The sequence below is a fragment of the Zalophus californianus genome, chromosome 12 (assembly GCF_009762305.2).
Source record: "Zalophus californianus isolate mZalCal1 chromosome 12, mZalCal1.pri.v2, whole genome shotgun sequence".
Taxonomy (NCBI): Eukaryota; Metazoa; Chordata; class Mammalia; order Carnivora; family Otariidae; genus Zalophus; species Zalophus californianus.
Genome location: NC_045606.1, coordinates 99,824,396 through 99,849,157, shown reverse-complemented (window position 1 = coordinate 99,849,157; position 24,762 = coordinate 99,824,396). Strand labels below are relative to the sequence as shown.

At 64.2% G+C, this 24,762-nt stretch overlaps 1 protein-coding gene across 1 annotated transcript in view; it reads right to left on the bottom strand.

Moving 5' to 3' along the window:
* Window positions 1–526: 526 nt before the first annotated feature.
* Window positions 527–24,762, bottom strand: part of SSPOP — a 52,242-nt gene continuing 28,006 nt past the window's right edge. The window contains 57 exon segments of the mRNA XM_035723222.1: window positions 527–642; window positions 1,251–1,401; window positions 2,010–2,117; window positions 2,119–2,144; window positions 2,441–2,501; window positions 2,653–2,757; window positions 2,983–3,015; window positions 3,017–3,201; window positions 3,989–4,035; window positions 4,146–4,198; window positions 4,200–4,289; window positions 4,391–4,518; window positions 4,695–4,897; window positions 5,036–5,174; window positions 5,621–5,737; window positions 5,914–6,072; window positions 6,414–6,692; window positions 6,968–7,014; window positions 7,240–7,364; window positions 7,609–7,739; window positions 8,350–8,529; window positions 8,889–9,238; window positions 9,405–9,431; window positions 9,514–9,620; window positions 9,622–9,667; window positions 9,947–10,193; window positions 10,288–10,419; window positions 11,167–11,284; window positions 11,287–11,339; window positions 11,508–11,717; window positions 12,248–12,305; window positions 12,307–12,404; window positions 12,574–12,615; window positions 12,800–13,023; window positions 13,211–13,299; window positions 13,301–13,372; window positions 14,463–14,629; window positions 14,992–15,191; window positions 15,302–15,399; window positions 15,735–15,864; window positions 15,866–15,938; window positions 16,198–16,282; window positions 16,284–16,369; window positions 16,460–16,651; window positions 16,765–16,811; window positions 17,348–17,517; window positions 18,572–18,651; window positions 18,756–18,917; window positions 19,046–19,211; window positions 19,213–19,253; window positions 19,423–19,475; window positions 20,125–20,219; window positions 21,489–21,634; window positions 21,878–22,006; window positions 22,322–22,495; window positions 22,669–22,715; window positions 23,720–23,972. Coding sequence (XP_035579115.1) covers window positions 620–642; window positions 1,251–1,401; window positions 2,010–2,117; window positions 2,119–2,144; window positions 2,441–2,501; window positions 2,653–2,757; window positions 2,983–3,015; window positions 3,017–3,201; window positions 3,989–4,035; window positions 4,146–4,198; window positions 4,200–4,289; window positions 4,391–4,518; window positions 4,695–4,897; window positions 5,036–5,174; window positions 5,621–5,737; window positions 5,914–6,072; window positions 6,414–6,692; window positions 6,968–7,014; window positions 7,240–7,364; window positions 7,609–7,739; window positions 8,350–8,529; window positions 8,889–9,238; window positions 9,405–9,431; window positions 9,514–9,620; window positions 9,622–9,667; window positions 9,947–10,193; window positions 10,288–10,419; window positions 11,167–11,284; window positions 11,287–11,339; window positions 11,508–11,717; window positions 12,248–12,305; window positions 12,307–12,404; window positions 12,574–12,615; window positions 12,800–13,023; window positions 13,211–13,299; window positions 13,301–13,372; window positions 14,463–14,629; window positions 14,992–15,191; window positions 15,302–15,399; window positions 15,735–15,864; window positions 15,866–15,938; window positions 16,198–16,282; window positions 16,284–16,369; window positions 16,460–16,651; window positions 16,765–16,811; window positions 17,348–17,517; window positions 18,572–18,651; window positions 18,756–18,917; window positions 19,046–19,211; window positions 19,213–19,253; window positions 19,423–19,475; window positions 20,125–20,219; window positions 21,489–21,634; window positions 21,878–22,006; window positions 22,322–22,495; window positions 22,669–22,715; window positions 23,720–23,972 — 6,857 coding nt within the window. The 3' untranslated portion in view covers window positions 527–619.

Here is a 24,762-nt window from a genome sequence, read left to right as displayed (position 1 = left end):
AGTCGTGATCAGTAAGTAAATATTGGAAAGTGTTTGAAAACAGCTGAGTTCGTGGAGTGAAGGGGAAGGTCACTGTATATAAAGGGGTGAGAACTGAATGGATTATCCACATGGAGTGTCCATGACAAGGAATGGGACCCACCAGCTGAACTCTTCTCTGGATGAGGGGAAATGGCAGTTGGAAGCAGGAGAGGGTGGTGGAGCTGGGCAGCACCAACTAGACTGGGAGAGGGCTCTTTGCGGGACGAAGGGGCAGAACTGGCCAGCAGAAGCCATGCACCAGAGAACTTCAGACTTTATGTGCAACCTGCTGATGTGGAAACTGAGGCACATACATGGGAAGTGACTCGCCCAAGTTCACCAGCATGGCAGATTAACAGAAGCCTCCTGGAGACAGTCCTTGTGCAGGTCGAGGTCAGGGCTCAGACCCACTCTGCCCCCCTTACCCCTTTGTCCCCAGAGGCAGACTCTGCACACGGGCTTGCTACCAGTGTCACTTTATTTGGGAGATGCTGGTACCAGGGCATGGAGTGGGCGGGTCGGCACGGGAGGAGGGAGTCAGTGCCTCCGAGCCCGGTGATGACATGAGGGGTGGAGGCAGCCTCGTGCAGCAGAGCCGTCAGTGCTTTGAGAAGTCACCTCCTGGAGGACGAATGAGCGGGAGAGGCACTAGCAAGGAGGTAGTGGTCAGGCCCGGAAGGGGTGGACAGCGGCGCAAACTGGCAGGAGAGGGAGACCCGCCAGGAGGAAGGCCAGAGAAAGGCCAGCTCTTGCCCTGCGCTCCGTCCAGGCGGTACCAGTGTCCCTGCACCTGTTTCTCTCACCTGCCACAGTGTGGCCCCGGGTACCTAACGAGAACCGAGCACCTGGCAGGCGCTTCACACGTGCGCTCTCACTAAGCCCTCCCAACAAGCCCGTGCACGTTGTCAGCCAGGCGGTGAGGCTGAGGTCACGGACGCTGAGCAAGGAAGGAAAGAGACGGGCTGCTATGAAGCAGCTCTGACTGACTCCAAAGCCCCAAGCGTGCGTATGATTGGAGAAGAATCCAACAAGAGAGCCAAGAAGCGGGATGGAGCGGGTCAGAAGGGGTCAAGAAGGCAGAATCCCGCGGGGGCCTGCGAGTTGGGAAACGGACCGCCTTTCGGAAGGCCTGTGCCGGCCCCGCCCCGGCCCCGCCCCGCCCCCGGAGCCCCCCCCCCCTCCGAGCCCCCCGCCTGCCCCTGGCCTGGCCCGGCCCCGCCCACACCCACCCTGGCAGGCGCTGCACTGGCAGCTGCGGATGGCGGGCAGCACCACCCGCTCCGCGCGGCCGCCGGGACAGCGCAGGGTCAGGATCCGCACGGGGCTCTCGGGGTCCAGGCTGTAGCTGCAGCAGCCGCCCTGGCTCTGCAGGTACGGTTCCTGCGGGGGGGGGGGGGGGGGGGGGGCGTGGCTGAGCAGGGGCGGGGCCAAACGCGTTTGCCCAAAACCCCCGCCTTCCCTCTGGTGGCCTTTCCCATCCCGGGGAGGGCCAGATCCCAACACTCCTCGCCAAGCGCGGGAGCCAGCCGGGTCGGGGAGAAGCAGGGTTCTGGGAGGGTTCTGAGGAGAGCAAGTGCAGGGCAGAGCTCAATCCGTCTCCTGGGACATGCTCATAACGCCTTGCCAGGAATGTCTGGGAGGAGGCTGTGTGTAAACAGCCTGTCCCACAGAGCTTCTCAGTATAGGCTGGGCTGTGATTTCGGAGCCTAACTTAGCTCCTAATTTATGCCTTTCCTGTTCATGTCCTGGTAGGCCCACAGCAGGAGAAGACCCCCCTGGCAGGGGTGGAGGCCTGCTCTGGAGCCCAAGCCCGGTGGAGGTCACAGGGCCAGGCAGCAGGTGGAGACCACCACCTTGGTGAAAAGTCACCCGGGCTCTGATCTGCATCTCCTTGAGATTGACTGCATCCCTCACGTCCCCGGGGTCTTTGCCCAGGTCTAGGCTCGCTGTGGTAGGCCCTCAGGGTGCACGGCAGCCCCCTGGCTCACCTCAGGCATGACACTGGTGCTGGATGGACAGTGCCCTCCGCAGTAGCTCACTTCTACCTGGTCCAGGTAGCAGGGGCCCTTGGTGAGGTTGCGCAGCTCGGTGAGTGAGATGCCGGCAGGAGGCTGACTGCTCCTCTGTGGGGAGGAGCAGGTGAATGCAGGAGGTGGGGGCACGGCAGAGAGAGAAGGCCAACATGAGGGGACTCTGTGTGAAGGGGACAGCAGCGTGTGGACCCGAGGGGCACCTGCGGCTGTTGGGACAGGGGTGGCCAGGCGCCATGAGGCAGCGCTAGGGGTCTCCACTCCCCTAATCCTCATGGTAGGCTGCACTGGGGAAGGCAGGCCTCCTAGGGTGGGCATGGGGGTAGTTTGGGAGAAGGGCCCAGAGCAGGAAGAGGCACAGCAGGAAGTGCCCCAGGTCCCCGGCATACCCAGAGTCTCTTGGCGGCAAGTGGGACAGCAGCTCCCTGGCTCCTGCACGGTCACCTCGCCCTGCAAAGGGAGTGGTCCCCAGCCCACTCAGGAGGATGGCCCAGGTGCCCCGGCACTGCCTGCTCGAGGCCCTAAGACCAGCCTCTGGGGAGGGACGGAGGAAGGACCCCAGGGAGCTGCTCTGAGAGGGCAGCAGGGCTGCTGGCGGTACCTGGGCACAGGTGGGGGGGGGTGGGCAGCGCTGGGTGCAGACACTCCTTCCACGGAGGCAGCGGCAGCTGTCACAGGATCGGGGCTGGGGAGAATGCGGGACATCCTCCTCTCCGCCTCGATCTCCATCTCTCTGCTGGTTAGGCTTTTCTACGCTACTACCCCCTCCCTGAAACCAGCAGCCAGCGACTGAAGGCGGCAACAGGAGTTTCAGGAGGGAGGTGGGCCGACAGAGCCCAGAGACTGTCCCAGTGGGATGGCCCTGGCATAGAGCGGAGGAGCCCGCGGACGGGAGGGAGGCCTGGGTTGAGGAGGGGCAGCGGCGTCTCACCGGGTGGGGATGCCCGTGGCGCCAGCACTCGCAAGTGGTCCACGGGCGCGCAGAGGCCCGCCTGGCTGCGCAAGTGCCCGTGCCGGCACACACAGCCCGGGGCCTGCCCCGCACTGCAGCTGCCCTGAATCTCCGTGGCGTTGGGCTCCTGGCACGTCCTCTCGCACAGCCCCAGCTCCCCAGGGGGCACCTGCTGCCACATTTCCCCGTAGGGGCACTCTGCCAGGGAAGACCCCACCACCACCACCACCACTCAGGTCAGCCCTAGGTCCAGCCTTGATTCTCCCCCGTCCCACGCCAGGCACCCCTAGAGTCCCTCCTCCCTCCCCAGTGCTGCCCACTCTGCACTTGTAGGCCTCCAAACACAGCCCTCTGCTCTTACGCACCTTCCCAAATACCAGCAGGGCCTAACTCGCATCTTGCCTTTTCCGGGAAGCCTCCCCTGACTAGTCCTGTCCACCGTGACCTCTCCTCTTGTGGCACTGATTTCCCGTCCTGTGGGTGCAGCCTGCTTGTCAGTGGGCCAGAAACCGTCTCCTGTCTCTGTTCTGGTGGGTCAGTCTGCCCTCAGCAGCAGCACCAGGCTGGGGTGCTCGGGTCCCACCATACCTGTGTGCCTCTGAATCCACACAGAGCCCAGGGTGCCAGGGCGGGGCACAGGTGAGCCCTTAGCAAAGGCCTGTTGACTTTGACCAGATGGGGGCAAAACAGCACAGGGCAGATACCACCTGCCTGGGGACTGCCAGACAAAGACCCTGTCTTAGCTCATGCTCTCAACCTTTGCTTCCTCCTCTGCAGGGAAAGAACCCTTCACTTCCTGCCTCGCTCACAGCCCTGCTCTGTGCACACACAGGAATGCCCTCAACATCACTGTGGACAGAGCAGGGAAGGGGCTTCTTGAAAGAGATAGCATTGCCTTTGTCCTCAGCAGGGCCAACCACCCCCCACCGCCCCCCGCCCCCCGCCTTTGGAAGGACCAGCAGGGGCCTAGACAGCCATATCTCACCGTGACAGTCGGCTAGGGAGCAGTTGAAGGCTCCATCTCGGCAGATACTGGGAAGACAGAAGCATGGGTTCCGATGCCTCCGAGGCCCTGCTCCCCACCGCCATTCTCAGCAGCCCTGCCCTCCACCCCCGCCCCACCCCAGCCCCCTGGTCCTCACCAGCGGGTACAGTTCCAGATGAGCACAGTCCCTGGGGGAAGCTCCCGGGCCTCACTCTTCAAGGGGCAAGGTAAGGCCCCACGGCAGAGAGGTTGGGGTGCAGGGGCATGCAGCGGGGGGCACACACGTGCCACTGTGCAGCAGCTGGGGTGGTGCGGGCTCCGGTTATACTCAGACCCACTTCTCCCCCTCCCCCCACCTGGCTGCTCCCCCTACGGGAGTCGGGACATGGCACCTGGACATACCTGCTCTCCAGGGCAGCCGCAGCCAAGCTGACAGGGTTCCTGCACACAGGGGGCACCAGGCTGCAGATGCGAGCAGAGGCGTGAGCACGCGGTGGCACAGGCTCTGAGCACCTGGCCAGGTAGGCACTCTGGGGTGGGGGGGAGCGCACAGACAGTGAGGTGGAGTCCTGAGGAAGGGACTGCTCCCGGGGAAGGGACTGTCTCCCGACTGGCCCCCTGCCCTGGCGAAGGCCAGCTGGGACGGGGGCCAGAGCTCAGCGGCACTAGAGGGAAGGGGCAGGTGCCCACCACCCCAGGTGCTCACCAGGGCAGGGCGTCAGGTTACATTCCTGCCGCTGCTCTGTGTCCTGGCCCTGGCATGGTACCCCCGCAGGACCCTCCTCACAGCTCCAATGACGCTCCGTAGTGCCCCCACCACAGGGAGCAGAGCAGCTGCTCCAGGCTGACCAAGGCCCAAGGACAGGGCACTCGTGGTGTGGGCACATCAGGGACCCGTTGATACAGGTGCTGTGGACAGGGGTCAAGGGCACGAGTCAAGGGGAACAGAGCCTTTGTTTCCCAGTAATGCCCATAACCCTGACCTGCCCCAAGCCTCCCACCCAAAGCTCCCGAGCCCCCCGCTTGGCCACCGGTGGGCAGCCATACCAGTTTTGGCAGTGCACCTGTGCCACCTCAGCTGGGGCCACCGCCCATGAGGCACTGGGGCTGGGGAGGCCACAGCGGCAGGAGGAGATGGGCACGCAGGGCCCATCCTGTATTAGTTGGCCAGGCGGGCAGCGGCAGCCTGGGGGTGGGGAGCAGAAGCAAGATTCACGCTCCGCAGGCGCACACAGAGGATCCCCCTGGCCGCCGGTCGGAGTCCAAAGCCTCAGGTGCACCCTCCCCCGGCCCCAGCCCCAGCCCCCACACTGTTTCCACCTCTGGAGCACAGGAAGGGGTCGCTCTAGCCCGCCCTGTGTGGGCCCCACCCCAGGAACCCTTGAGGCTGCCTGAGAGCATCTTCACAGACACAGCCCATCTTGGCTAAGGCTCGCTCTATGCAGGAGCCCTACCCAGTTGCCGAAAGTGACCCAAGGATCCACTTTGCTGCCCTGTCACCCAAGATCCAGTACAGGAGCATGCCCCCGCCCACGGGTCTCACGCTCTCTGGAAGCAGGAGGCAGCGAAGCAAGCTGCCCTGCTCAGAGGCCCTAGAGCTCCCAGGCTGGGCTGCAGGCATGGCCTGGCCACCTGGGCGGCACGGCCCTTGCAGACACCGCACGTGGTCCCAGAGGTTGGCACAGCTTCTGGGGCATCGGTTGGCACAGTCAAGGGTGGGCACGGTGTCCCGGGCTTCGCAGCTCTCCCCTGAGGACCAGAAGGTAGGAGTCTGTGTTGGGGGCCAACTCTTGGGCCCCCCGGGACAGCACCCTCCCCTCCCCCGCATGCCTCTAGGAGCACAGGCAACAAACATCCTGCTCAGGCGCTATCTTGTATGTTACAGTCCCTGGCCCCTCCCCCCCAGATTCTGCCATGGGGGTTACCTGGGCAGGGCCCCACATTGCAGCTCTCAGTCTGAGCCCATGGCCCCCAGCAGCCCCCTCCAGCGGGTGCCGCTGCCTCTCTCCAGCGTAGCCGGAAACCCCCACTGCAGGGCACCTGGCAGGGGCTCCAGGGCCCCCAAGGACTCCACTGGCCTAAGTCTGGGGAGATAAAATGGAAGTCAGTACCCAGGGCCCACCTCCCCTCTGCCTCTTGCTTCCACCCCAAGGCCTCAGGCTCTAGCCCTGCAGACACTCTGACATGCCCTGAGCCCCTCAGACCCCCTTCCTCCTTTTTTCAGTGGCTGCATGGATGCTCCCTGCTGCGGGCCCACCCAGCGTGAAATCCAGCAGGCCCTGGGGGCAAGCAGGAGGCTTAGCAGGCCTGCTAACCCCCTGGCTACTGAAATAAACAGCATGGCCCAGCCCTACCTGGCCAGGTGCCCCACCACTCTCATTTCAGGCTCCCTGCTGCCCTGTTGGTCTCTGCCCCTCCTCATTACCACGGCAGGCCCTCGGGTCCGGGCAGAGGCGCTGCTGGCTGAGTGGTGCGGTGCAGAGGTCTGGGTCTCCAGCCCACGGCCTCCCCGTCTCAGGGTCCAAACAGAGGCGATGGCGGTGCTGCCCCGAAGCCAGCCAGGGGGCCAAGGTCGGGGAGCAGCCAGCTGGGTGCTGAGACCAGCGCTCCTCTAGCACAGTCCTGGAGGCAGGGGCCAGCACGCCACGGGGCAGGCAGGGCCCACAGGGTGACCGCTCGGACCACCCACTCAGAGGAAGAAGACCTAGGAAGGGCAGCGAGTGGGCACCTTCCCAGGGACCCTCCCCCTGACCACAGATCCCAGTGGATGGGGAGGGAGGAGCCCCAGTTATGACCAGGAAGGGCTGGAAATGGGAAAGGCTGTAGGAGGTGTCAGGGAGCCAGGGTAGGGTGACCCACTGTCCTGGCTTGTCTGGGACTGTCCGAGTCCCAGCACTAAGAGTTCCAGACTCGGGAAACCGCCCCCCGCCCCCAGTCCTGGGCAAATGGGGACAGCTGGTCTCTCAAGTCCAGAGTTACCTTGACAGCCCTGGCTGGTGCAATGCAGTTCTCCGTGCTGGCATTCACTGTGGGAGGGGGTGGTCGGGGTAGGTTTGCCGAGGCAAGACTCAGCCCAGAGCGGTGGTTGGGGGAGCTGATGTAGGGGCGACGTGGGCTCTGGGCTCATTTGGAGCAGGATGAGGTTGGAGCTGGGCCCCGGGGCCTGGGGGATTTCCCTGTGGGGCCTCCTCCCCGCCCCCCATCCCCTGACCCCAGCCCTCTGATGCTGCCTCCCCGACCCCATCACTCACCACTCTTTGCAGCCCAGGTGCAGGCGTTCCCCGGGGGCCAGGGTCACCGTGGCTCCTTCTCCTGTGAGGTGCAGGCAGCTTCACTGCTCTGGGGGAATGCAGCCCCCGGCCTGCTCCAGCAGCCCCTGAGCAGAAGGGGACATGGAGACAGGGCTGTGTGGCAGCCATCTCTGTACCCTGGTGCCATACTGTGTCTGCTCACGGCGGGTGAGCCAGTGGTGGGCATGTGGGCACGAGGCAGAATGTGAGGGGCTCTTCAGGGGCACCATGCAGAGGGGCATCGCCCCGGCATCACGGAAGGGAGGCCGCGTAGGAGTGTGGACAGAGCCCCCCTCCTCCTGGGGCACCTCCCCCAGCCCCACCCCTCACCTCTGGACAGTAGCAGCCCGGCTGGCAGGGCGGCAGGTCCCGGCAGAGCCGATGGCTCAGGTGTGTGGTGCAGAGCCCGGCACGGGGTGGGGCACAGGCCCGGAACTCAAAGGGAGGTGTGCAGCTGTCCTCTGTGCGGGGAACAGAGGCTGGTGTGGGGCCGCCCAGAGACACCCTCCACGCCCAAGCCCGGAGCACACAGGACACGATCCCCTCCAGGCCCCTTGGGGTCTCCCTGTAAGAGTGCAAACCTGCCCCCAGGCTGCCCTAAGGACTGGCTAGTGTCGCCCCATCGAGTGCCCACTCGGCCCCCAACGGTGCCTCTAGGAAGGGTCATGATGGTTGGGCTGCGGAGAGCCAGGTAGCTGCGTGGAGGATGGGGCCTTCGGGGAGCTAGGGGCCTGGCAGATGCTCCCGGGGTTGGCGGATGGGGGACAGGAGGGTGGCCACCACAGGAGGTGGGCAAGACCTTCTGTGCCCAGGGGGCTGCTACAAGTGGACAAAGCCTGCAGCTCCAAAGCGGGGAAATGACAGCGGAGCCGGGAGGGGAGAGGAGCAGAGCCTCGGGATGGGATGTGCGAGTAGCTGAGGGCGAAGCAGGGGAGTGACCGGGCTGCTGAGGGCGCGGCTCAGTGCAGGCAAGGGCACCTGCTCCGAGGGCCCGGGGGCATGGAGGTCGGCTTGGAGAGGAGCTGGGAGGCCCTGCTGGGGCTCAGCTGTCTGGCGTCTCGCTCCTGGGGCCTCACCCCGAGCAGTTGCCGATGGGGCAGGGCCGGAAGTGGCCGTCCAGGCGCGTGCAGGGAGAGCCCTCCCGTGCCGCTCCCGCTGTGGGCGCTGGTCCCTGGTGCCGGTAGCGCTGCTGGACCAGCACCTGGCATGAGCATCGCGTCCAGCCGCTCCAGCTGCTCCACAGGCACTCCTCTAGGGACCAAGGTGGGGGGGGTGCCAGCCAGGCTCCTCCAGCCTCCCTCCTCCTTCCCCTCCCCTCCACTCTTCCCCCAGCCCCAGCCAACACCCTGCAAAGCAAAAGGGCAAAAGGGAGCCAAAAATTCAGACAAGTCCTAATTTGCTGTGTTCTCTGTCACCCAGGGGCGAGGGGCGCATCCCAAAGAGCTCAAAAGGAGAAGATGGTGAGAAGAGGAAAGAAACTAGCAAAATATGAAGGAGATAGATACACATTTGAGGGAGCAAATCTGGGGTTTGGGAAACCATGTTACTTGCTGAAGTTTCCTGAGGCAGGCAATCAGGGGAGCGGGCTTCGCTGCCCCATGCACACTCACCTAGGCAGGGCCCTGGGTAGCAGGCCTGGGTGCCCAGGTGGAGGAAGGTGCCGTTGCAGGCGGGGTCGACTTCAGCCCGTGGGCACGGGCAGGACCCAGAGTGGGAGGCCAGGCCTGGGCCACAGCTGCGGGAACAGGGCCCCCACGGGCCCCAGGAGCAGACCTCCAGCAGCCCCAGGCAAGACTGCCCTCCACAGCGCTGGGTCCGGGTGCCAGGGCCCAGGCAGGGGGCCCCCCTGCGGGCAGCGGCCGAGGCCATGCAGACCCGGGTGTGAACCCGGCTTCCACCTCCACAGGAGACAGGGCATTCAGACCAGGGGGACCAGAGCGTCCAGGCCCCGGGTACTGTGGGAGGGCACAGGTGAGGTTAGAGAGGCCGGGGGCAGGGGGGCGGCGAGCATTCGCCGCACAGGGGGATGGCAGCGGTGAATAGGGCTGGGAGGCAAATGTGAGACAGGGCAAGCAAGCTGGCCTGAGGCTAGGAGGGTGAGGGAGGGTGGGATTGGGATGGAACCCCACTCGCTGTCTTCCGGGGTGCAGGAGCTGAGGGCAGGAGCCCGGACTCAGGGACGCTGCCCTCCTACAGCACAGTACCACCCCGTCCCTCCCCCTGCCCCAGGCTTACCACTGCTGACACTCGCCCTGCAGCCAACTGTCCCCCAGGGTGTGGAGGCGGGCACCATGCAGGCACAGGGGTGGGCACGGGGGCTGAGGGCAGGGCTGGCTCTGGGAACTGCTCCTCCCGACACTCTGGGGCCCACGAGCCCGATGTGGAGGACCTGGGTGGGGCCCGGGGCAGAGAAGGTGAGAGACAGCCCAGGGCCCTTCATCGCTCCGCTGTCTCCTGGTGAGACACCTGACGGGCAAAACTGGGGGGGCTAAGGAAAGCAAGGATGACCCGGGCCGAGAGCTGGGGCCAGAGCACAGAGGGTATGCCACGGCGGGGGGTGGGGGGTGGGGGCAGGATCCAGGAGCTCTGTATCAGAGAGGAAGACCGAGTCCAGGCGGTGGGAGACTGGGGTTGGGGGAGGTGACGCTAGCCTGGCCCAGCCCCATACCGGAAGCGGCTCTGCTGCCCCTCGGGCCCACACGAGCTGCTGCAGGGACTCCAGGCTGACCAGCGGCTCCAGGCGCAGTGGGCAGGCGGTGGGCAGGGCTGAGCCGTGTAGGAGAGGCGCCCAGCTTGGCAGGTGCAGGTGCTGCAGACCTCCTGGTGCTGGCTGCCCGGGGCCCAGCTGGGGCCCTGGGACTCTGAACACTCGCAGTGCCCAGTCGGCACGCAGCCACCGTCCTGCTCCAGGAAGCCTGCGGGGGAGGCAGCCCTGCAGAGCTGCGCCGGGGCCCACCAGCCTTCCCACTGAGCCGCGCTGACACGCCGCGGGGCCAGGGCCGCCCCTACCCTCGGAGCAGCGGCAACCCGGCTGGCAGGCCTGGCCGTCCTGACACGCGATCCCCTTCTGGAGGTCTGAGCAGCGGCGGGGGCAACGGTTGGCACAGCTGACCATCTGCATGCCTGCCGGGCAGCCCTCCTCTGAGCAGACAGGGAGGACCTGAGTCAAGAGGGCCCTGAGCACCGGGGCTCAGAAACCATCCACCTGCCTGCCCGGGAACTGCTCTTACCTCCATGAAGCTATACTCCCAGCCCTCTCCCCCTGCTGGTGCCCGTGGAAATGTGGGGTCCTGGGGAGACCCTTGGGGTCGGGACGTTCTGCGTGACAGGGAGTCCCTCTTACCTACCTGGGGGTTCTCAGCACCTAGCCTGGCACCCACAAAATGTCACTGAGCTGGACTGAACTTGTGCATCTAAGAACAGGCTCACCTCCACAGCTCCTTTGTGTTCGATATGAGGGATACTGGGGGGCTCGGAAGGACCAGTAAGGACCAATGAGGAAGCGAAGCTGGGAGCGGCGTGTCTGCAAGTGGCCACCCACACCCCAGGAGCAGGTGCACTCCTGACTGTAACCCTCAAATCCTCCGGAAATCTTGACCGGGCTAGGTGGTTCTTCAGGAGATGGGAGGGTGGGCAAAACTTCGAGAACCAGTTCTGGTGCAGGGTGGGGGCAGGCGGGGGCAAGCATTATGGCAGCTCAGCCCTGGCCACAGCGAGTCCCCGCGCACGGTACCCAGATCCCGCCATCCGACCCTGCGGGCCTGTTTTCTCTGCTGGCTACTGAGTGTCTCCGTCGCAAGGTGTCGTGGGAGTTAAATTAGGGGTGGGATGGGGAGAGCTGTGCAGAGGGCAAAGGCCACCAGGGATGCGCTATCCCCACCACCATACCACAGGGCAAGGGATTGCAGAGCCGAGCGTGGTGCCTCTCCCCAACACAGGGGGCACCCCTGTTCTTGGGTGGGGGGCTTGAGCAGCTGCGACTCCTCAGGGATTGCCCCCCCCCCCCCCACAGCTCCGGTCACACCAGGACCAGGGACTCCAGCGTGACCAGCCTCCATGCACTGCGTGGCAGAGAGAAGGGCCACATGAGGGATGATCTAGCTCAGGCAGAGGGCCCCCCCCCATGCACCAGGAGCCTTGGGGCAGGGTTCTCGCGCTAAGATGGAAGCGCCACGGGGGCACCTGGGGCCATGGAAGGGCCTGCGCTGGTCCTTAGCAGCCCTCCTCACCTGGGCAAGCCTGCAGGTTGCAGAAGCGGTTCTCCTGGTAAGCGGTAAGGATGTCGGGGCACCAGTGCCCACTGGGCCCTGGGGGACGGTAGGCCCGCAGACGGCGCTGCTGGCCCACCCCGCAGCTTCGGGAGCAAGGTTCCCATGGGGCCCAGGCGGTCCAGGAACAGTTCCCAGCCACACAGCCAGGGCTGGGGCACAGGGGCAGCCCTGCGGGCCGGGACAGGACGGAACGAAGCGAGCTGGAGCCAGCCCTGACTCCCCCGCCTCAGCCCAAGCGCAGAGCTCCTCATCCACCGGGCCGGCCAGGCCCTCGTCCAGACCTCTGGGGTCCTGTTTCGGATCTGATACTGGCTGTTTCGAGGCTTTGGCAACGAGGTCTCAGGGGGCCGTGCGTGGTCCCAGACTCACCGGAATGCTCAGGGATTTGGATGGGAATTTGGGTGAGTGTTCAGTACACACACAAGTGAGGGTTTGCCGGTGTGGGCAGGGCCTTGGAGGCCCCAACAGCTGCCCGGCCTGGCACAGAGCACCCCGGGTCCAGAGTCACACATGGATTCATGATTCCATATCAGTCTGAGAACTCGGTATTTGCTTCAAGGGTATTAGATGTCGGGGTTGGGAGGTTGGACATGGGTTGGGGGTCAGAATGAGCTGCTGGAGGGAGGATGCTGGGCTTAGAGGGGACAGCCATGGTTCAGACACGGGTCAGGGTCAGAGGTCAAGACTGGAAGGCGCACCTGTGCAGGAGGGCAGGTTGCAAGGGCGCTCCTGTGACGTGTCCCCCCCCCCCCGCCCCGGTGCAGTTTGCCAGGCATAGGCAAGCACGGCTGCGCCAAGCAGGGTGAGTGGGGTCTGTGCAGGTGTGAGAGCATGGGGACCATGGGCCCCAGCTGCCTGCGAGGATAGGAGGGAGAAGCATCTCCTGTTGAGTCAACCCTGGGCTCCTGGCCTCCCGGGAAGCAGGGCTGGGGAGGAAGGAGGCTCTGGGCTTGTTTTCCCAAAGGGAGGCCACGTGCGAGGTGTACAGCCAGTCTGGGGCTGGGACCCACGGAGTCTGGGCTACCTGGAAGGCTTGTCACGGGCTCCACTGTGGACCCTCCAGCCCCTGTGCCAAAGAAAAGCCCTGCTCAGGATGTTTCTGAGTCTGCAGTGCCCCAGGACCAAACCTGAGGCTGGTGGCCCAGTTCTAAACCCACCCCTATCTGATTCAGCCCTTCCCTCCTGCTGGGTCTCCCACGGGCCCTCCAGGCCCCAAGCGCAGCGAGACTCGCCCTTCCCACTTCCCTCACCTGGGCAGTCTGGGCTAGAGCAGTACTTGAGGTCCTGGCGGGGCCCACCGCAGCCCTGGCTGCCTGGAGCTGGGGAGGGCCGCACACGCTGGCGGGTGCGGGTTCGGGTGCCCAGCCCACCACAAGAGCGGGAGCATGGGCCCCATGGCCCCCAGGGACTGAAGCCATCAACAGCCTTGGAGCAGTCCCCCACCGAGCAAGACAGCTGCCCATGCACACAGGAGCTGGGGAAAGGGCATGGGGGTGAGATGCGGGCAGGATAGACCCTGAGAGAAAGGGGGGTGGGCAAGGGTATCTGCCCCACAGGGTGAAGGGACAGAGCCAAGGGTAGTCAGGCCAGGCAAGGGCAGGGCAGCCGGTGTCTCCCCCTCCCTTGGCTGCAAATCTCCCCCACTCTCGCCATCCCCTCACCAGTTCCTGCAGCCTGTACGAAGGCTCTGGCCTGAGCCCAACTCATCCCCAGGCCCAAGGGGCTGACTGCCCTCTCCCAGAATGGGGGGTTCGAGCCCCAGGGTCAGCGCCGGCAGCTCCCAGCTCCCACAGCAGCGAGGCGGTGAGCACACAGGGGCACTCCTGGCGGGGCGGGAGCAGAGGGGAAGTGCAATCGCCTAGGCCCGGTGCCCGCTGTCTGCACTGCGGCCCAGGGAGGCGGGGAGGAAGGCATGTGAGGCTGGGGGTGCTGCTCTGGGCCCCAGAAGAGCATTCCCTGGAGCAAATGGGACAGTTTCCCTGAGTCAGGGCTGTGAACTTGAGAGACTAGTGGCCTATGAACTTGACCCGAGATGGCCAGTGGCTTTCCTGCATACAGCACTTAGCTAGGACCCAGGCAGGGTCAGCAGAAGTCCTTCCAGGGCAGGACTTGGAGAGAACACGGAGGTGGAAAGAGGCTCAGCGAGGAATCAGACACCCGGTCCCTAGTTTTACCGATAACTGTCTACATGACCCGGCGTGTCCCTTTCCTTTCTTGCAGCTCACGCAGTGTCATCAGCTCTACGTCAGGCAGGTGGCTGCTCAGGCCCTTCTGGAACTCTGGCTGGGGGCAGCCACCCGACACCGGCTTCGAGCTTAGGATTAAAGCCTGGGACCAAAATCCCCACGCACCTGGAGAGCTCCGCAGAGCACAGTTGGCACCTGCCTGTTGTCTGGACCCCAGAGCGGGAGACAAGGAGTCTGGGGCAGAGTAAAGGTGAGGGTATGCTCCCCCACCGGGGTGTGGCAGGGAAAGGGGGCAGTGAGGACCCACGATTGTGGCCTGAATGGTGTGGAGAGCACTGGGCCTGGCAGGAAACTGCCCTGAGGGCAGGGGGGCACCTGGCCCCACGCCAGCCACGGGCGGCTCCACGTGGGAGCACCCCCCCACGGGAGCTGGCAGCCAAGGAGTCGCTGCTGAAGAGCAGGAGCCCAGGCAAGGCCCCCGTTCCAGGGAACCGGTGACATCACCCGGGCTGCCTGCTCGGGCAGCTCCACCTCTGCCTGACTGCCCCGGGCAGCCAAGGCCTCAGACAGCCTGGCAGGCCGAACGCTTGCCTGGGGTCACGTGAGGAAGCGGAGCGCTGTCCAGAGGACAGGGTCTGCAGGGCTGAGCAGCTGTGGGTGAGAGGGAGGAAAGGCAGGGGAGGGGAGGGGAGGGAGGGCTTGGGCTCCTGGCTGAGAGGGTTCTGACCTGGACACAGGACAAGCGGTGCTGGAAGGTGCCCACGGGGCAGTGGCAGCCCTCCCCGCAGCCAGCGGAGAAGCAGCCCACCTGCCGAGTGACGTGGGAGCAGGAGAAGGGGCACCCCTCGCCGGGGGGGCACTCCTGGTACAGACGTCCAGCCGGGCAGCCTGCCTCTGGGGCAACACTTGCATCAGGGCCCGGCTCTGGCCTGTGCTGCCCGCGGTGGCTCCTTCGACGCCCACCCCGCCACCTGCTTACTCGCCCCTGCGCCCGCCCTCCCATGGCTCCCCAGTTGTGCCCACGATATCCTCCCTGCGTTGTGCCCCTCAGGGCCAATGTCACACCCTCCCACAGTCTCCCCTCCCTGAATCTGGCTACTTCCTCCTCCTCTTGCCCACCACTGGCCCCAGGGAGAGGGCAGCCCATGCGGATGGGATGGAAGAGGGCAAAGACACCTTTGAGTCTGTGTCAAAGGCCAACGTAGGAATCCAACCTAAGTTAGAGCGTCAAGGGCGGAACCTGGGCTGGGGCTCACCTCTGCAGACCTGGGTGTGGCAGGTGCGGCTCTGGCGGGCAGGCCCAGGGCAGGGGGGCCAGGCACATCTCCGGGAGCGGAGCTGCTCCCCTCCTCCGCATGAGACACTGCAGTCCTCCCAGGGACCCCAGGAACCCCACATCCCAGGGCCGGGGCAGCCAGGCACCTCTCGGCACTTCAGGATGCCCTCCATACAGGTGCTGGGGACAGGGAAGGGGGCTTCAGAAGACGAGACCCCGGCCACCTCCCCCACGGGCCCTACTGCCCGGCTCTGCAGCCCACTCCCCTCCCCCTGCTTCCCTGGGCTCACCAGTTGTCACAGGGCCCAGTCACCACCTCTCCAGGTTCCAGGCTCTCCCAGGAGCTAAGCCCAGGCCCTGCTGACCGGCTCTGGTTCTCAGGAATCCCTGAAAGCATGAGTGGGGGTGGGACTCCAGATAGCTCAGGGTGCCCCCCACCCTGAATCCCTCCTCCTACCCCACTGCCTTCTACCTCCCTCCCTCTCAGCCTTCACCCCATGGCGCCCCAGATCGTGGGCCTGGGAGAGGGAAGCCCCAACCAGAGCAGGCCCGGGATGCCGTGGGATCCGCGGGAGACGACACCTGGAGCATCGGAGAGGACAGGTTGCCCATTTCCATCCTGCCACTCTAGGCTGGGTCCTGCGGGCAGATGGGCGGAGGCCAGGCGGGCGGGCATTGCAGTGCTCGGGGGTCCTTGGGAGACGGCAAAGGGAAGCACTGAGCCATGGCCCCAGGCTGGTAGTGGCAGCGGCAGCAGCAGCGGGCGGGAGGCACACAAAGACCATCCTGGGACAGCGAGCCGGGGGGGCACCCACAGCCAGGCTGGCAGCCCGTTGGGCCTGGCTGGCACAGTCCCAGGAGACAGGTCCTAGCAGGAGCGGGGACAGGGCCACCCGCAGGGGAGAAGACCCTGGCCATCCCCACAGGCTGTGGCGGGACGGAAGCAGAGAGGGTGAATGCTGAGCAGGGGCCCAGCCTGAAGGATGCCAGCATGCAGGTGACAAGCCCTCCTGCCACGCCCTCCACCTGCTTTGCCTTCCACTTTGCCCCAGGATTACAGGGTGAGTGATCTAAGGGCTGCCCCACGAAGGAAGCGACATGCATATGTATACTGGGGTCAAAAGTCAGAAGTAGCATCTCCCTAGCCTTCTAAGGGACCCTCCCAGACCTCTGCAGAAGCCCTCACCTGTGCATTGTGTGGAATTGTCTTGGCAGGGGTGACTCTGCCTGTAGGCCCCAGGGCAGGGCCTGCCTCCTTCAGGGGTGGGGGGGCCAGATACACTCCCGGCTCCGATGGGACTGCCCCAGGCACGGGTCACAGGGAGACCACAGTCCCCACGGGCTCCAGGCTCCATCCACTGTGCCAGGAAGACAGAATCACCTGCCCTAGGAGGCCTGGGAGGTGCCCAGCCTATTGAGATTTGAGCAGACTAGTGGGGGCATCTCACCTGGGCAGCCGGGGGGGCTGGGGCAGGTCTCCTTCTGATGCCGGGCCCCTGCCTCCCCTGCTTTACCGGGGCACGGGGTCGCCCCGTGCTGAGGAGCGGGGCAGGTACAGGCCCTGGAGCGGGTCCTCGTCTGACCCCTGCAAGGCTGGGAGCACGCTGTCCACTCCGACCACAGACACCAGCCACCCGGCACTGCAGGGGACGATGGAAGGGCACCGGGGCGCAGGCGTCCCTTCCCCAGGCCCAGTCCCCTCGGTGACCTTGGCCAGTTTTCCTTGCCTCCCCCCGAGCTGGGACACACGTACCTGGGCAAGGCAGGTCTGTGCAGTTCAGCCTCCCCTCCGAGCAGGTGCTGGGCGGGGCATGCAGGCACAGGAAGGAGAGCGGCAGCTCAGCCCTCCCCTGCCCTCCATGCGCACCCCTCCGAAGCTGCCTCTTCCCTTCCCCTTACCCCAATGCCCCCCTTTCCCTTCAGGGTCTCAGATGCCCCCTGGCCATTCTCCAGAGCACCCAGACCCTGCTCTCTGTCCTATTCAGGGACCCCTCAGGTGTCCTGTGGGCTCTCTGCTGGTCGCTGGCTGGTGTGTCCTACTGGGGAAGGGCCAGAGGTAGTCTGCTGCTGACCGGGGCCAGACAGTGAGGAGGAACACGGTGCCTGTTACCCCTCCTTCCCCTCCGAGCACACACCCAGCCTGCCATGTCTCCCAGAGGGCAGACACACAGAGCTGGCTGCCTCGGTTTCCCCACCGATCAGACACAGGTGAGCGTGCCTGCCCGCATCTCCTCGGGGATCGTGGGAGTCTAACCTGCATCCGCTGAGACCCAGGAGAGCTCAGGTGCAGCCCGCCCTCACCCAGGCCCCTCCAGCCGCCCACGCGCCCGCCTCACCAGCAGTTGCAGCTGTCGGGCCCGGGCAGCCGAGCCCCTGGCCGGTGCCGCTCCCCGCTCAGCAGGTCCAGGCAGTCACAGTGGCCGGGCGGCACGCAGAAGACCCTGTCGGCGCTCAGCACCTGGCCAGGAGGGCAGTAGCAGCCGGGCTGGCAGCGCCACATGCAGTGCTGGGGGGGTGGGCAGCAAGGGAGGGCTCGGATCAGCAGAAGACAGGACCGAGGGGGCAGGGAGGGGTGCTCTGGGGGAGTCGCGCAGAGCCACGGGGAAACATGAAGGGAAGGAGGAGGCAGAGGGGTGCAGAGGCGGGAGGCACTGAGCTCCCGTTCATAGTCATTATGTCCAAACACCGTTTCTGTCTCGTCTCTTCCCCAGAGCAGGAGTGGGGAGAGGGGACAAGAGCCTGAGAAGGGCTGCCCTGCGGGGGTGAGGGGAGTGTCCTCCAAATGTGAACCCTGTGGCGGGTTCCATGCGGGACCTGGTCAGTGCCTGGGAACCAAGGCATCTCCCAGACCTCCCCGCAACGTAGGGAGCAGGGCAACAGAAAGCTGGCTTGGGGCATGGGGTCATTTGGGAAGGAGCTGGGGTCCCCTGGGGAAGCCAGGAGCCAGGCACCGGCCCTTCCTCCCCCCTGCTCACCCGGTGCGTGCGGCACCTCCCTGACCCCTCTTAGACGCCTGCGCGGGGCCTCATGGCACCATCCCTTGGGCATCCCTGATTCGGGTCAGCTTCCTCCCCACACTGCAAGCTCCGTGGTCGTGGTCGTGGTCGTGGTCGGGGACCCTGTGCGCTCATGCCTCTGTCCCTCTCCATGGTGCTGGCCAGGCGTTCGGTGATCTCACCCACCAGCACACCGATGCGAACACGCATGCACACGTACCCTCAGGCTCAGGGTCCACACACCGAAATGCTCATGGTGTTTAAGATGATCTAATGGGATAATTCCCCCTTCCTAGGTGTTTACGTTCTTTTTGTAATACAATCTTTAAATTCAGAAAGGCCTGATGTTATGAACGCAAGGTTGCTCGGTGAGGCTCACTCCAGAGACTCTCCCTGGAACAAAGGGGAGCCAGCCTGGTGGGCACTAACTCCATCACTCCCCACCGGTGCAAGGCTGCCCAGGCCCGAAGAGGTCATGACCCAAAGCCGTACCCTGCCCTCCTGTAAAGTGACCTTCGGGGCCAGAGGTCAGGCGGGCATTCGTCCTGAGGGAGCCAGACTCACCACGAGGTCGTCACAGGAGCGAGGACAGGCAGGGCCACAGGGGCTGTACTTTGCCCCCTGAATGGCGGTGCAGTCGGTCACTGGGGAAGGGGGTGGGCAGGGCTGAGAGCTGTGTGGGGGGCCCACTCCGGCCCCGTCTCTCCAGAGTGCTCCTTGCCCCCTGTCCCCCGTTCCTGGCCGGTACCTGGGCATGGCAGAGCCTGGCAGGCCTCTCCCTGGGCCCGAGGCCCCTCGCAGTAATCCCCCAGGCCCTGGGGTGGGGGCTGGTCACAGGCTCGCATCCGGCTCCACAGGCCTCCCCCACAGCTCCGGCTACAGCTTGACCAGGGCCCCCAGCCCCCAGCTCCTGGGATGACAGCCAAGAAAGCAGTTGTCAGGGGGAGGGGCGTTGGCCAGGGCTGGGGGCCAGCTGGTGCAAGGCAGCGGGTATCCCCAGAGCATGGAGGGCACCATCCTGGGCACCAGGGGACTCACGGTCACACCCTGGCAGGAGGCAGGGCTCCTCCTCAGCGTCGGAGCCTGGGCAAAGAGGAGTAGGCAAGGTTGGTGAGGATGGCAGCGCCAGGACAGACGGGTCCGTGGCGGGGGGCCCAGAGCAGAAGCAGCGCCGGTGGCGTCGGGCAGGTCCACAGGAGGCTGAAGCACTCGCTCCATCGGGTCCAGGGTGACCACGTGGGCTGGCCTGGGGTACACAGGAGGGAAAGCAGAGTCAGGATGGAGTGAGCGCAGGCTGGAGGCACTGGCCTGGGTAGAGTGCCCCTCCTCCCTTCCCCCTACTCCGCCCAAGCTTTTCTCCCCTGGTAGGGAGCCCACAGGGGGCACCGTCGGGGCGTGGGGGCCCCCCTTCTCACCCTCCTCACAGGGCCAGGAGGTGCAGTGGGTGATAAGCCCAGAAACACAGGAGCTGGAAGAAAACAGCAGAAGGTCAGGGTGCTGTCGTAGGCTGAAGCGTGTTCCTGCAAATTCCTCCATGAAGCCCGAACACCCAGGATTTAGAATGTGACCTTGGAGACAAAGTCTTTGCAGAGGTGATCGAGTTACAGTGAGGGTGCTAGGGTGGCCCTGGTCCAACATGACCGGTGTCCTTCTACAAAGGGGACATCTGGATTCAGCACAGACGTGCACAGAGGGGGACGAAGTGAAGAGGGGGCCACAGGGAGAAGGCAGCCCACGGAGGCGGCGTGCAGGGTTGCAGCCACCAGCCAGGGAACACCAAGGATCACTAGCAACCACAGAAGAGAAGGGCCTGGAGTAGATTCTGCCCCACAGGCCTCAGCAGGAACCACCCCGCTGACCCTCTGATCTTGGATTTCTAGCCTCCTGAAGTGTGAGAGGACATGCCCTGGGTCTGCTGTGGCACCCAACGGACCAAGACAGGTGGGAAAAGAAAGGATGGGCAGGGAGGCGTGGGCAAGGGCCTCAGGGAGCTGGACAGCTGTGCCTGAGGGGCAAGGGGCAGCTCCACAGCCCCCTGGAGGCCGACATCCCCTGGCGCTAAGGGGGGGACAGCGAGGTGCTCACAGGTCATGGCCAAGGGGGGTAGGGGTCCTCACCAGTTCTCACAGAGACGAAGCACCACACTGCCCGGGGGATAAAGGCGCCCCCCATGAGCACAGGGGCAGTCCTGGGAGGGTACACACACGTTGTTCTGGAACCAAAAACCCTCTGTCATCTGCCGGATTCCAGGTGGGTCTGGCCCGGCCTGCTCCCCACAGTCAGAACCCAGCACCCCTTCCCAGGCTCCCCCCGTCCAACGCGACCCATGCTCTTCCCACAAACAGCCCGTCTGCTCCCACCACCACCATCAAGGAAATGTACACCACCGGTTACAGGGGCAAAAGACCATCTCCAGTTGCTGGACGTGAGACTGAACTGTCAAGTGTCCATGGGATCAGCTAACAAAACACGCAATGTGCGATTCACAGAGCAACGATGTTTAAAAGAAAATTCCACATTTCATCAAGAACATGTGAACTGATGAAATTATACACACAGGGAGTTTGGACAAAAGTTGCTGGTTGTCTTAAATTAAAAAAAAAAAAAAAACAACTGCCATCCAGCAGCACATGATTCAAAGCCAAGTGTACTGAGGTGTGGGCCAGGCCCTGGGAGGCATGTCAGCCTTTTACAGACTCCAATGACTAGGCACATTATCACCCCAATTTGACAAATGAAGAAACTGAGGCACAAGACTACACAGTCCAACGTCACTGAGCTCCTAGTAGAAGAGTCTGATTTGAACTCAGACCCCACGGGAGTCTGGCCCCTTGCCCACACCCCAGGCTTGAGCGGCACTTCTGTAAGCCCTCCCCACCACCCACAAGCTTCTGTCCAGATTCCACGGCCCCCACCTCATTTCCCAGCCTGGGTCTCACTGCCTTCCAACAGCAACGCCGCCTTCAGCTCTCCATACCCTGCAATCTCCGACAGTCCGATCAGGATCACCTCCTCCGGGAAGCCCGCTGCCACTGACCCAGCCCCTGCCAGGCTGCATCCCGAGCTCCACAATATGCAAAGCTCACTTCCCGTGTAAGGATGGTTCTATCTTCATTCTAGGTGCACTGGGTCTGGTCTCCCCAGACTAGAGGCTCCTCGAGGGCAGAATCTACTTTTTCCCCATGGCGTAGCCCCCCTAAGACTGAGCAGCCAAGGTGCTCAATAAATAACTAATGATAACGTAAGTGAATAGAGCGCTCAAGTAGGCATGAATCATAAAGATCTTCTAGACTGATCACCATTTCACAAATGGGAAAGGAGAGGCTCATGGAAGCACACATATGACTCACGCAGGGTCACCTGCTGACTGTTGGCAGAGCTGAGCCGTGACCCCTGAGTTCAGTGCTTTTTCCTCAACTCCGAAGCCCCATGCCCTTGGCTCTGCCCCTCCCAAGGAGGTCAGGTCAGGGAAGACACGCACCAGCAGGCACGTCCCAGATGGGCAGTAACAGCCGGGGTGGCAGGTCTGGTCTGTCCCTTGTGGGGCACTGAGCTCCGTACAGGAGGCAGGGCCCTGGGCGCAGTCCAGCCACCACTTGCCCTTGGGACGTACGCCAGGCACGGGCCCTGGGGACACAGAAATTGACAGCCCAGCCCAGGCCCATTCAACTCTGCCCTGGGCTCCCAACCCAGGAGAGGCCTCAGCTCTAGTGTGGCCGGTGGCGGGGGTGGGGGGGGCGGTCATAGGGCCGCACGGCAGCTCGGGGACAGGGGCCCCTGCGGTGACAGGGAGGGGTTGACAAGGCTCTGGGTTGGGCATGATGATTATTGAGGGTCGGGGCGCAGCGGAGAGGTGGGCACAGCCCTCACCTGCACAGGGCTGCCACCCGCAGGCCGAGAACTCCATAGGGCTGTTGAGGCCACCGCCTCGGGTGCGGTTCCGCTAGCCACCGCCGCAGGGCACGGAGCACGGGGACCAGGGGCCCCACTTCCCACCAGGACCGGGGGTGGCAGACAGGTCACTGCGGGCCCTACCTCCCACACCCACCACACCCCCGGCCTCCACTCAGACACCCTAGGGCACCACCCCCCTTCTCACACCTGCAACAGTGCAGGAGGCCTCACTCCTCGGCCTGGAGCGGGGCTGGCCTCCACGGAGGACCCTTCTTAGGGAATGACTCTCGGGGCTCTCTGGGGACACTTCCTGGCATCTTTTAGGGTAGGCCCTTGCACCTCTCTTGGGGTCTGGGGGGAGTGACTGGGGGTGTTCCTGGCTGCTCTCTGGAGGATTCTGAGGGCCTCGGTCCCAGCTCTCACCCCGACAGGGATGCAGGCTGCAGAATTCGGCCTCCATGCTGGGGCCCGGGCACGCAGCACCCCCGAAGGCAGCTGGGGGCGCAGTGCCTGCCCGGAAGCGCCGCCGAATGCCCATGTCACAGCTGCGGCTGCAGAGACTCCATGGGGTCCAGGGGCTCCAGCCACAGGCCACTGGCGGGGTGGGGGTGGGGAGGGACACAGCGGGTGTGAAGCCAAGTCAAGTCGTCCCTGGTCCCCAGCTTCCCCGGGGCACCATGAACACCCCAGGAGTTGACCTGGAGGGGCCAGCATCCTCTATGGTCCCTAAGGACACACCACTGCGGATTCCTGGGCGTCGGGGGTACCCGGGCAGGGCTCCGAGGTGCACACCATCTCACCGGAGACACAGGTACTGCAGAGAACCCATCGGGGCCATAGTCAGGCCCTGCCCGTGGAGCTCTGGGTACCTGTCCCCAGGGGCACACGGCCGGCACTGCCGCATCCACCGCACAGGAGAGAAACCCGAGGGAGGGTCTAGAAAGTACAGCAAGTCGCCCCGCGTCCCCCTCGAACTTCATGAGGTGACTGAGGGTTCTCATCCGGACCCTCCCACCCAGTCCCCCCGCTCTTGGGCTCCCTGACGCCCCCAGCACCGTGCTGTCCTTCCTTCCTCACTCTGGTCAAGAAGTCACCTTTACATACTTTCATTCTGTTCGTATTTGTTACAGTTTGGAAAGGACTTTGAACAGCTCCTCAGGGCGGGGCAGGAGGGATTTAGAAGGAGCAGACCCTAGCCTGCGTCTCTTGGGAAGAAGAACTGTGTACTTTTCTTTCCTTTTACTTTTCTCCAGTGGTTTAAAGCCCCCCCAACCCCACTCAAATACGTGGAAATTCCGGAAAAAGAATCTGAGAGAGAAAAAGCAAAAGAGAAAGAGGGCGGGGGAAAGGAAGCATGAAGGGGGGCTGGGGGGCAGGGGATAGGGAAGAAAAAGGAAGAGGAACATGTAGAATGGAGACAAGGAAAGGTAAGAGAACAAAAATGTGGGAAGAACCAGGGGGAGGGCGCCCCCTGCTGGCAGGACCCGGCATCAGCATCAAGGTGTTTGAGCCGAAATCAAGTGGATCCCAGGTAGGGAAGTACAGCCAGGAAAGGGAACGGACGGTGGCTGGAAGGGGAGGTTAGAAGACCCTCACCAGCCCCTACTTCGTCCACCAATCACCGCACCTCTCTGAGCCTCAGTCTCCCCACGGACGCCCAGCCCGGTGACCACGCAGCCCCTCACTCGCTTTGGTATTCCCGGGGCCCAGGCCTGGCACCACGGAGGCGAATGGACCCCTGGGGTGTGTGTCCACGCCTGTCCACCCTTGGGGCCACCGAGCCCCTCCCCCCACCCTCTCCGGAGGCTGGTGGCCTACCAGTTGTTGCAGGAGTCCAGCCGAGCCCGTGCTCCCGGGGCGTAGAGCTGCCCCTGCAACTGGCAGGGGCACCGAGTGCGGGGCCAGCAGCTGGCATGGTGCAGGAAGAGGCCGGCGGGGCAGGCACAGCCAGGGGCGCAGAAGCTGGTGCACTCTACCCCAGGGTCCTGAGCCAGGCACAGCTGAGGGCAGGGGCCCCCGTCCTGCTGGCACTGCTCTGCTGAGCGGAACACCATGTCCCCGGGGCACTGGGCTGGACGGGAAGATAGAGCGGGTCTCAGCATGGGCGGGAGGAAAGGGCCAGGAGAGGGAGGGGCGAGAGGAGGCTGCATGCAGGTGACTGGCGAGCAGGACTGCGAAGCCGGAGGAAGCCCCCTCCCACTCTCCCGCCTTTGCAGGTTCGCTCCAGTGCCCAGAAGGTTGCCAGTAAAGATTCATGGCTTTGTCTAACTTGAACACAAATATCCTTTTATTTTTTAAGATTTCTTTTTATTTGCAGGGGGTGGGGGGCAGAGAAAGAGGGAGAGAATCTTAAGCAGACTCCGTGCAAAGCTCGGAGCCTGACGTGGGGCTCGATCCCACAACCCTGAGATCAGGGCCTGAAACCAAGAGTCGGACACTTAACTGACTGCACCACCCAGGCGCCCCAACACAAATATCCTTGAAAGTAAAGCAGTCACTGGGCCAGGAGGCGGCTCAAAGGAGAAAGCGAGGGAGACGGGGCCAGGGGCTTCTGAAGATGGGCCAGCTCTGCTTTCCGCAATTCCCGCAGTGAGTGGTTCTGTGGTTCTGTGGTTCTCAGCCACGTGCCTGGGAAGGAGATCTTGGGCAGGGAGGGGCAAAGAGCCTGAGCCTCGGGCCACGGCCCGTGCCTGGTGCCCAGAGTACAGGAGCCAGAAAGGGAGACAAGGACGTTCGGCAGCCTCTTAGCTCAGGGTCTGGCCTGTCCTGGAGCCAGAGGGCAGTGATGTGGGAAGGTGGGGTGAAAGAGAGGTCTGCATCCCCAGGGGCTGGCTGGGCATGGCCGAGTGGAGAAGGGCAGG